The following is an 11885-nucleotide window of genomic DNA, read 5'->3' as shown; positions in this document are numbered from 1 at the left end:
GTTAAGCTTACATTACAAAGTGTTAACATCTGTAATTGATTAGGCACCCTTTCTCCCACCGAAGGGAAGATTGTTGCTTCGCAACTAGAGTCGTAAAATACTTTTCTCTCGAGAAGCAAATTATGCACTTCCTCGCAAACCTTATAAACTGGAATTAGTTATATTAGTTTGATACAACATATGTGAATGTGCTGAGCCAAGATGGTAAATGTATTAAGACAACAAGATATAACTGCATCTCTATAAGGTTGAAAAGTATTAAAAGCTAACTTTCTGTGAACAACTCCCAATCTGACTGAGAAAATGAATGATCCAGGTGGATCTCGTCAGAGCAGGGTTGCTTTCTCTCAAGGCCATAAAATTTGTTTGTACTGAAGGACAAGACATGGCACCTATATTGCACCAACATATAAATCAGACCCATTAACACTAAGGGCTAGGGAAGATATAGCAAACTGTCTGATTTGTCTTACATCCAACGGTGTTGAAGAAATAACCTGCCTTACCGTGGACGGACCAAAAGGTGGCACCAGAGACCACAAAATGCTGCGACCTTCATTCTTAGTTTGCTAAACTTTTGGACCTTTCTGGACTTTAACTTTATTCCTCGTCCACCGATCTTTGCCCCTCCCCATTCCTTACTCCTCCCATCAGCCCCAACCTCACTTTCTTTCTTCCCAGCAAGTATAAAGAATCTGGCCTGGACCAGAGATTTAGGATTTCACTTAAGGATTTTGCTTCAGGACTTGTTTAAGATTTTCACTTGAGAACTTTGATGTGGGATTTGTTTGGGATTTTGTTTGAGGATTTTGCAGCATGTTCTTCTTGAATTGGGATTTCTGCTAAAGGGTTTCTTTGTTTTCTTTGACGTATATTTCCTTGTAAACGAAGAGGTCCTCCACGGGAAAAAATAATAATCTGTCAATCATCCTCTGACAAGTTTGGACATTGAATTATTGATTCGTCAATTAATTCAAGTCAAAATTTATTCGACAAGATGGCAACCGTGACAGGATTCTAACGCTGGGACGACCTGGAGGGACTGGAGAGCGCGACAGTGTGTGGAGGTGAATGCTGAGAGCTCGAGCCTAAAATTAAAGGTAAGGGACAACCTTTGTACCGTTAATGGTCTTCACCTCTCACTTACTGTGCTCTCTCTCTCCCCTCACTCCACAGCGCCTGGTATCGTATCCAAAGAACTGATTGCTGATTTTTGATGCCCATGTGTTATGTTCATTGGGTGTTGTAACTTGTTTGCTTGTATTTGCATTCGTGTTGACTGTGTTTATGTGTAAAATTTACCGCAGATTGAAATTGTGGCTGTATGTTTAATGTGCGGTGCTTGAACGTGTTTTGGTAATTGGTAGGGGTATCCGGACCCTGATCAGGTGAAAACCCCAGATGTGTTTGATTGGTAGGTCAGAGGTGGTCTGGTCCGAGCCATCGAGCAGAGTCTGCCGCAACTGGTAGCGGTGTTTTGAGCTGTGCCACAAGCCTCCTCTTTCACCGATATTTGGGACGCGGGGTTGTGGAGATGTAGGTGGGCAGTCTGGGGGTCAACGTGGTGCTATGGGTGGCCGAGGTGTGTGGACCATGTCTTGTGGGATTGAGTCTCCTGTGGGGGAGCATGGCTGTCGACTAGACCATGGGCGTGATCGAGTGGGTGGGCACTGGGGGCTGCATGTGGTCGGACTGGGGGGATGATGCGGAGGTGCAGGGGACATGGCTGTTGGGATGCCACTCACTGTGACCGTGCCTCCCCGGTCCAAAGCCTTGGGAATGTCGGAGTTGGCAGCAGGTGCACACCACATTGGCCAGCTGGGGCTAGTGGAACCGTGTTCCTCGCAGGGGCCCGAAGGATGGATGGTGGGTCGTGCCCTCATGGACACTCATGGACCATGTTGGCAGTTCGGTTCCTCAGCTTATCCCGATGGTTCTTGCACGATAGAGGTGCGGAGTTGTTGTAGCCAAATGTAATAGTGCAGTAAAGGTCACCATAGAAGGCAGATCCACAAGCTTGCCAATACAGTCGGATAAAAGGAAATTTGGTGAAATTTGATAGGCCCGATGGGATAAATTTGGGATGCAGTAGGGTGGATGGCACTGTTGGACCCGACCAACCTGCAAATCAAGGTGAAGGTGAGGCATTTATGTTTACTGTCCCAGGTTTCGGTACTTGCTTATAAATTGGGGACATGAGTAATTTGGAATGGGGGGTGGGTTAGTGATGGCATGGCCAGTGAGGGAATGGGAATGTGTGCCACAAAGTGTCTTGAAGGTGGCGTTTGTTTATGTGTGGAGGTTTTGTGTTTTTGTGTGGTCGGGAGGATGGAAACTAAATTGTGATTATCGAAATGTTTGGAAATGTGAATATGGGAAATTCACGTGTAAGCAGGCCATGGCAGCATCTTTTTATGACATCTTTTGATTGGAAATGTAATTGAGAATTGAATGGCAGCGGGGGAGGAAATGTTATTGTGGATTTTGTGGGTGGGGAAGGTGTGTGTGTGTCTGCAGGTACGGATCAAGCTCTGGAAGAGCGGGATCAAGCTCTGGAGGAGCGGTGACTGCGGCCCCCTCTGTGGTAATTGCCCCTGGCAGCCAGTGGTGTCTGGAAATTGGGAGCCGGGTCGGCAGTGGGGTCTCGTTGGGCGCCCTGCGGTATGGAGACCCATGGCGACCCATGAGGCTATGTGAAAGTCTGAGGCGATGAAGCCTGGTGTGGAGATCTCCCCAGCTGGGCGACAGCTAAAGGAGCTGTTTGACTGTCACGGGGCCAAGAGGTAAAGGGGGGGGGGGGGGGGAGGGGGGTAAAGTCATAAGTCGGCGACTTTTTTTTGGCCTGCGGGCACCACAGCCTGAAGCGCCCCCACCATCTTGCTTGTACGGTACCTCCCCGCCGCCGAGTTGAGGATCAGACGCACATGTGTAATGGCATCTATTCCATGGTCTTACAGGGGGTGAAACAAGTGCTTTGATGATAATTTAAATGTGTATGAATGGTTATGAGATTTGTGTGAATGGATGGGGGAGAAATCCACTGAGCCATGTCACTCACCTGTAACACCCGGACAGGGCCCGCGGAAATTTGGGCAAATTGGGATGGCTCCGTAGGTAACGTTGGGTATTGTGGCATCCACAGGGGGATGTGGTCTGTAGGATGGGGTTGTAATTATGTTGTTGAATTTTGCAATTTTTGGATATGTTTTGTGGTTAAGGTAGGTTTTTGCGTGTTGTTGCCCATGGGCAGTGCAGCCTGCGGTTTCCCGCGCAAGGACATAGAGGCCTGTGACGAACCGGGACGATTTCTGACGAGGTTCAAGAGCAGCTCGGAGCTAAGTGCCCACAAAAATAACATTTATTTTCGTTCTTTTATATTTCCCTTTGTCTGTGTGGGGACGTCCCATTTAGGAATCATAGTTTTTTTTATTGTGTATTATTTTGTTACTGGCATTTCTTTAATAAAGCCAGTATTTTTGTACAGTAAATCCTGTGTCGGTTTTGAGTTAATTATCCAGGTGCGAAGACGTCAGCTGGAAGCTGTCCAGGTAAGTTAGTCATCCTCCTTTCCCTCTGGTGTAAAGAATAGTCATTTTTGGATTGAACGCCTTGGAGTTAAAGCTCGTTTGGTCATCCGTGTCAGCCTGCGGTGTTCACTACAGGGTAGTCACACGACTATATATATAGGCAGGTGGTCACACGACTATATATGTGATGAGGTATATCATTTGTATAAATAAATCTGACCGAATAAAATGAAAAATGGAAGGTATGAGAACATTTTGGAAGCGGAGTGGGAGGCCAGCAGACGACAAAATGGATTCCCCCTTCGTAAGTAAGGAAAGTTTTGGTGGTACACATGTGTTGCACAGTAACTGGTGCCGTTGCATAAAACTAACCAATCACTCAAGATCAAGTGGAGGTTCTGGGTCAAAATGAAAGCACTCACCGAAGCAGGCTCTGGGCCTTTGTGGAGGGCCGTGCCACCAGCTGTGCTCTCTCTGGTTCATGCTAACTTCCAAGGGGCAAGGAAGGGGGTGTTTGGTGTGGTAGATACCACACAGACCAGATATACTCGCTCTTTAATAATCCTGCATCATAAGCAGTATACAACCAACATAATGTGTCTATACAGTAGGTTTGTCAAGAGTAATCGGTCAGTCATTGGTCTTTAAATATTTGAACCAGAATTTCACTTTTTCTTTCAATATTCTTGCACAAACAATAAACATTGCCAAACATGAACAAATGAATTCCACAATGGCCTGACCAATATTCAGCCTTGTACTATTTTCCCAAAACATTTGGAAGAGTGAGTACATAAATCAACATTAGCACAATTACATCAGAAAACAAAATGAACTTTGACTGTATTATAATAAATATGAATAGATGGGACATAAATCAATAGCATATGGAATGTGGACCTGATATCCAGTATCATGAAATTTGTGCTCAGCTGGGAATGAAAAACAGGGAAGCCCAAACTCTGCTTTGACTTCCCACGAAAGAGTCATTCGTCGTCTCTGGCTTACGAAAGTCGAATCAAAATGTGTCACCAGAATCGTAGACGTGTCAAAACATCTCAATAATGACAAAACTCAACTTATTGTAACAAAACTTTATTTCCAAAAAAACAACAACAAACAAACAAAAACAAACAAACAAACGTGTATTTATCACATTTTCAATTGTGACCGTCAAGTGTCCAAAAAAAAAAAAAACCGAGAAAATAAACAAAATCCCACCATGTTCCAGAATAATACACTTATAACCATGACTTAGAAATTAAGCACAATGTGCGCCAAAATCCTGACCTGTAGACAAACTGAAGTAACTTCAAGAGACGGGGCCGCGTTCTAGGCAACTGGCATTTCCCACACAAATGCAAGGACCTTGAAAGGAAACATTCAGGGAAAAAAGAAAAGAAACAAAACCCTAAAAACAAAACTTGCACCCCAGCTCATCCAACCCTGTACATTCCCACCAACAACCACCACCACCACCACATGCACCTGCAATCTAGTCGGAGACAGTTACAACCAGCTCCTGTAATTGCTGTGGGATAAACAAACCTTGAGGGCCCGTTATGCCACGTCTCGATAGGGTGTCGACGGGGTCACATGGTGTCATCATTTTATTTATTTATTTATTAAAAGGCTTCAAGGGCGAGTTGGGTGTTAAGCTTCAAGATAGCCAAACATTAAGCATCAGCCAAACAACAAAAGAAAAGCAAAAGCTATATTAACAGACTGCTAAAGTTCTTAAATTAAAAATAGTGGAAAGGACGTAAACGAGAATTGGACAAACAAACAAATAATTGGGATTGAAAATGAGAGAAGCCCTCAAAATTGGGTGCAAATGTATCGAAAAAGCAATCGTCTCAACGCAGGGTAATAGTGCGGATGAGTCTGATTTACGACAATATCCAACATGAACGAACGTAAAAGAACAAACTGCATAAAACCGTACATTGTGATAGATGAATCGGAGAGAGACTAATAGGAGAACCTGTAAGAGTACATACAAACTGGGGGGCGGAGGTGAGGGGGATAAATTTGGGGATAAACGTATTGGTGATAAACAAAAGTAAGTTGAAGGAATAGAGGCTTTGGAATGGCTACGAAGTCAGCCATGGATGTGCAAGGCAGGTGGCGGCATTTGCCCTCTTTTCAGGAATGATGGCAAGCATCGGTAACAGGAAGTCTGTGAACTGGATGGCTTCCTCTATTGACCATTCATACTTCTCCACAAGGACGTCGCACAGGCTCCAAGGCTTTAACTTGGTGATGTGCCGCAAATCTCCTGCCCAAAGCGGCACACGGAAGACATTAATCACATTGCGGCACATACACGCACATGCGCACGCACCACCACCACGTGCCACGTGTTCCCGGCCGAAGTGCAATACAGCAGGATCAGGTTAAAAGGTCAGGAATGGTGTAAATGTGTACATGAAAATGGTACCTTGTCTGTTGAAAAACTCCTTGGAGTATTTCCCTGAAAGACAGTGCCTCCGTGGGATTTTCCCCAAAAGTTCAATGATGAGCGCGATGTGGTCTGCAAGCAAAAAACACCACCACCACCACTTACAGAAACTCTATGAAATGCCATAACAATAATGGATAAGGAAATCCTGACGGGACTTAAATGTGCACAAGGAGAAGAAGCCACTGCGGTCGGTAAGTATGACGCCCTAGCGCAACCACGCAAATTCTGATTCACACACATGCAATCCGTCACAAGGCAATTTGCAACACTCACCCTCGTCTCGAGTGTAATCTTCTCCCGAGTGTGGTTCAAATAGATAGTCTCCTGTAGCCAGTTCAAATGCCTGTAAAGGAACGCACAGACACAGGTGTTTGGAATGACTCGACCATTCAAGCAGCCACATTGAAACAACGTACGACGTACAGGGATATTTACCCTCGACCTCTTACAGTCACTAACCACAAGTCAGGAGGCAAAGGGAAGCAGAAGTGAAAACAGTTCGTTACATGTGCCATCAAAAAAAAAAAAAAAAAAAAAAATGCTGCTCATTGCGCTGCTACACCATGTACCGTCATGGCACCCAAGAACAGATCAAACCTTAGTCTTGGTTGAAGGCTTGGAGTGGGTTCTTCGTTTGGTGTGCGAAAAATATATACACGGAAATTGTAACTAGAACCACTCTCCGTATATTCACGAACATACACAGTATGAAGGGGAACTGTTTCCGATTGCTACTTAAGTTCGACGACAAGAATATATTTGTGAACAATCCATCCTTGGAGTTCCTGAACGAATTCAGATACGTACTACGATTTAATTATTGCTACAAGCGTTACGCCTAGGACCCCCGTCGTTGAAGTGAGTTGACAAAGTGGAAGACGCTAGGCGGCCATCTTGGATTTGGACATGGCGACCCAATTTTCAATAGCGTTCTTCCTTATGCCTGGATAATAATAATAATAATAATGCATTTATTTTATATAGCGCTTTTCAGGAAGCCCAAAGACGCTTTGACAGAGTGCAAAACATAATGCATACACCCACACCCTCACACCAGATACCAGATTACACCCATACACCCACACACCAGATTAGAAGTTGGTACTTCGCTTATTTTTCAAGATATTCCGCTCACAAGGTTCAGACATACATGGCGGCGGCAATCTTGGATTTTGACGTGGCGACCCAATTTTCAATAGCGTTCTTCCTTATGCGTAGATACACCCACACACCAGATCAGAAGTTAGTAGTTCGTTTATTTTTCAAGATATTCCGCTCACAAGGTTCAGACATACATGGAGGCAGCCATCTTGGATTTTGACGTGGCAACCCAATTTTCAATAGCGTTCTTCCTTATGCCGAGATACACCCACACACCAGATTAGAAGTTGGTACTTCGCTTATTTTTCAAGATATTCCGCTCACAAGGTTCAGACATACATGGCGTCAGACATACATGGCGGCGGCCATCTTGGATTTTGACGTGGGTTGCACCCACACACCAAATTTGAATGCAGCCTTCGCTTATGCATGCATGCACGCACGCACGCCCGCACACACGGACGGAGGGGAAAACCATAGTCCCCCTTTCGCTCCGCGGTGCGACGGGGGACAACAATAAACAGGTTTTGTTTTAGAGTGGATTACAAAAGGATTGTGAGTAAGTGGTGTCACTTTAATCAAAAGTGGTGTCAGCTGGACCCCACGCCTCGATGGATTCAAGCTCGCAGCACCGAGGTGATTATGTACCCTGTTCCCTTAATTTCTGGACCACCTCCCGCCCCCCCCTCCTTTTCAAAAACTCCTGGATCTGTTCCTGGAGTAGATGATACATATATACACTTGCTCCATTATATACAGATTTGCCGGGCATCGTTAGTGGGTGAGCAGCAGTTAAAAAAAAAAAAATTAAAAAAATTATATATACTAGGGCGTGCCCGTACTATATCTATATCTAAAATTATATCCCCCCCTCTATTTACATGAAATGGTTTGGTCCATGAAATGTTTTGGTCCATTCGCAACGCCAAAGCGAACGGCGAACGCTTTACATGAAATGGTTTGGTGCATGAAATGTTTTGGTCCATTCGCAACGCCAAAGCGAACGGCGAACGGCTTGCGAGTACAGTGACAATCCCCCCGGGGTTTTTATTAGTTTTAAAACATAGTTTAACGCCAACATAGCGCCAACATAGTTTGCAAACGTGAAATAAATGAATACGCTCTCAAATGTGCCATCCGAGGCAGAGTGTGTCCGCCACGTTCGGCACACGCGATAGCTCGCTGCTCTCTGATTGGTTGAATCGTTTTTTGGACATAGCTCGGTAAGTAATTGTCCGATTAATATGAAACCTTGAAAAGGCACATCCTCGGGTCCCCAGCAATATACCTGGCAAGTTTAAAGTATATCGGACCCGTGGTTGTCGAGAAACAGCGGTCACAGACAAACAAACGTACAAACAAACACACAGAGATTACTGGAATTATAGATAGATATAATTTTAATATAATATTAATTTTAATATAATTATCCATAATATATGATTATTATCCAATATATAATTATCCAATTATCCATAATATATAATTTTGATTTTGCGCAATGAGCAAAATCCATAATATATTTAATATAATTTTTATATATACTGTGATATATATACATACAGACTTGGCATTTAATATGGAATATTTTTTTTCTTCTTGACTTGGGTTTACTTTCTTAACTCAGTATATCAATCGGGTGAGTTTCTTTTACACTTTGGTGATTTATTTGTTAAAAGAACCATGTCACTGATTGTCACAGCAAGAAGTCAACAACAGGATTATATCACAAGTGGCGTGGCAAAACGTACGGACAGGTGCATTTGATGATTGGCTGCACAGTCGGGTATACAAGGGTTGTTGCGTTCTGTATTAGTGGAAAACAACTGCTGCACGTCTCCAAAAGTTATTGCCGCTTCCTCTGGAGATGGTCCGTCAACTCGACAATGCTGTTTGTCATGGAGTGGTGGCTTTACGAAATTACGGCATGAAACAGCGTGCTATTGCTCGGCAGTATGGCATCACTCAAGGTCAGGTGTCAAAGATCCTGAAACGAAATGCTCAGAGGGGTGTCCCTACTCCAATACCGAGGCCAGGACGTCCCCGCAGGGATGATCGCCAGCTGCACCGGTTAGACCGCAATGGCCGTACCAAGGCAGCTAATCGGCTTAGGTCTGAGTGGCAGCAACTGACAAATGTGCCTGTATCCAGAAGGCTAGTCAACCAACGACTCGTTCAAGCAGGCTATCGTGCCAGGCGTCCCCTGAGAAAGCCACGCCTGACCAGACAACACCGCCAGTGCCGATTGCAGTGGGCCAGAGAGCACCGTCAATGGCAGCCAGGACACTGGAATCACGTGATCTTCAGTGACGAGTCTAGATTTCTGGTCTATCGTCAAGATGGCCGCGTCCGAGTGCGCAGATAAGTGCATGAAGCCTACAACAAAGATTGTGTAGTGCCAAGAGTCCAAGCTGGAGGTGGTGGGGTGACCGTTTGGGCTGCTTTTCATGCAGGGGGCAAAACTGACCTGGTTGTTCTGAATGGAAACCTGAACCAGTTCAAGTACAGGGCCATTCTGGAAGAAACATTGCTTCCATTTGCTCATGCAGCCTTTCGAGGAAACTTTGTCTTCCAAGATGACAATCACGGCCTCATCGTGCTCGCATGAGCGAACACTTTCTTGTTGACTGTGGTGTAGAGCATATGGAGTGGCCTGCCATGTCCCCGGATATGAATCCGATAGAGAACTTGTGGGCAGAATTAACGCGTCAAATCGACCACTTGGACCAGCAGCCGACCTCTGTGCGTGAATTGCAGCAGGCTATTGTCACTACATGGCAAGCGATTCCTGTCCAAACCTTAGCAAATCTCGTGAACAGCATGCCTCAACGTGTACATGCTCTCCTGAATGCTCGTGGGGGTTACACGAAGTACTGAACTGTAATTTTACTGTCCGTAATCCCAGTCGTAATTTAACTTTTGTTTTTGTTAAAAAAAAAAATGGCTAATGTGCAAAATAAAGAGATACTTCTGGAAAACGTACAGAGGTTTAACACAGTACTGTCCATGAATTGAGTTCGATATCAATTTACATCACTTTCAAGGATCAATTTATTTGTTTCGAAATGTCAAATGTGGTTTTTGTTTCTTTTCAAGGTCACATTAACAAAATCTAGAATAATTTCAACATAATTCCAATGAACTTTTGGTTGTAAGACATCTTGAAAAGGAAGTTCACCCCCACAAAAAAAAATATTCCATATTAAATGCCAAGTCTGTGTATGTATGTATGTATGTATGTATGTATGTATGTATGTATGTATGTATGTATATATGTGTGTGTGTGTATGTATGTATGTATATATGTGTGTGTGTATGTATGTATGTATATATGTGTGTGTGTGTATGTATGTATGTATGTATGTATGTATGTATGTATATATATATATATATATATATATATATATATATATATATATATATATATATATATATATATATATATATATATATATATATATATATATATATATATATATATATATATATATATATATATATATATATATATATATATATATATATTGTGAGAAACCCCCCGGTGAAACCACCTTTGTTCTCACCCAAATGAGTGCCCCACCCACCACTGACGTAACCTCCTTGGAGCCTCACGCGATTGGGAGGCGAGTCGGGACGTGATTGGTGGAGGGTCAGAGAGCGCGGCCGCCATCTCATGATACGGACGCAGCTCGGAGGTTCGAGGCCTCGAGGCGAGGGAACTTTCGTTACGCCTCACGACAGCGAGTTGTGCTGATCGTTTATAGTTATGGATTGTACGAGTGAGTGATTCCGGAAGAGAACGAGTGATTCCCGGAGATCGTAGATTGGAACTGTGAGTCCTATATTGCCTGCTTCGTGTTGGAGCTCCTGGCCGACCGTTCCTGGCGGCCTTGTGTGGTATTCCATCCTGGTATCCTTCGAGTCCCGGAGCTCGTCGATTGGAGCCGCGAGGATCTTACCTGCGTCTTGTTGGAGCGTCTGTGGCCGACCGTTCCTGCAGGCTTGTGCAGCCTATTCCATTTGTTACCTTTCATGGTTTTTGTGATCGAGCCAATAAAGCATCGTGCCTTACCCCTAGAAGGCCGATTAAAACACAATTGTGTTGATTACGTCTCTTTTGTCCACTCCGTGGATTACTTGAAGCCCGGACATTCACGTCCGTATTCCGTGCTGGGAACATTTACCAGGCGGGATCGCGACAAATGGGGGCCCGTCCGGGATCATTCAAGTAAGAGCCATTCGATTGAGACGGGAATTCTGCAGTGGACGACATCTTCTGGCATCTGTTCATCGCCTTCTCACCAGCGGACGCCGTCTGGGAGGAACTTTCTCGCCGTAGGACGCTGTCTGGGGCAGAGAAGTGAATAGCCTCGGATCCCTCCAAACAACCGACAAAGAATAAGCGAATAGCCTCGGATCCCTCCAAACAACCGAAAAAAAAAAAAAAAAAAAAAAAAAAAAAACGTGAGTATTTGTACGTGGTATTTTTCTCATTGGCAATTTGATGTGCGGGTGATATTGCGTAGTTGTGTCGTATTTCCCCAACAGAGCGTCGTGTTTGAGCGTTGTGTTTGAGGTTGTGTTTTGTGCCTGGTCGTATGATAACTCGTAGCCAAGCTATGTCGACCAGGGAAGTGAGAGTTCAACCTGATCATGTTGACAGTCACGTGGGTGGCGAGGTGAGCGACGCAAGCAGCCTTGACCCGGGCACTCAACCCGAGATGTTAGGAAGCGATCCCATCATGACTAAATGCATGCGTTCGCCCTTCTGGACCGGGCTGACTCCGGTTCAA

The 11885-nt window shown here is 44.5% G+C and overlaps 1 protein-coding gene across 4 annotated transcripts in view; it reads right to left on the bottom strand.

The window, feature by feature from the left end:
• Positions 1-4606: 4606 nt before the first annotated feature.
• Positions 4607-11885, bottom strand: part of SRPK2 (SRSF protein kinase 2) — an 85655-nt gene continuing 78376 nt past the window's right edge. For all 4 annotated transcript variants that reach the window (XM_068130423.2, XM_068130424.2, XM_078786519.1 and 1 more), the window contains 3 exons: positions 6265-6334; positions 5968-6060; positions 4607-5805 (listed from right to left, as the gene is read on the bottom strand). In XM_068130423.2, the coding sequence (XP_067986524.1) occupies positions 5621-5805; positions 5968-6060; positions 6265-6334 (348 nt within the window). In that variant the 3' untranslated portion in view covers positions 4607-5620. The remainder of the gene's footprint in view (positions 5806-5967; positions 6061-6264; positions 6335-11885) is intronic.

The sequence above is a fragment of the Myxine glutinosa genome, chromosome 11 (assembly GCF_964187855.1).
Source record: "Myxine glutinosa chromosome 11, kmMyxGlut1.1, whole genome shotgun sequence".
NCBI lineage: Eukaryota > Metazoa > Chordata > Myxini > Myxiniformes > Myxinidae > Myxine > Myxine glutinosa.
This window is presented reverse-complemented; position numbering and strand designations above follow the sequence as displayed.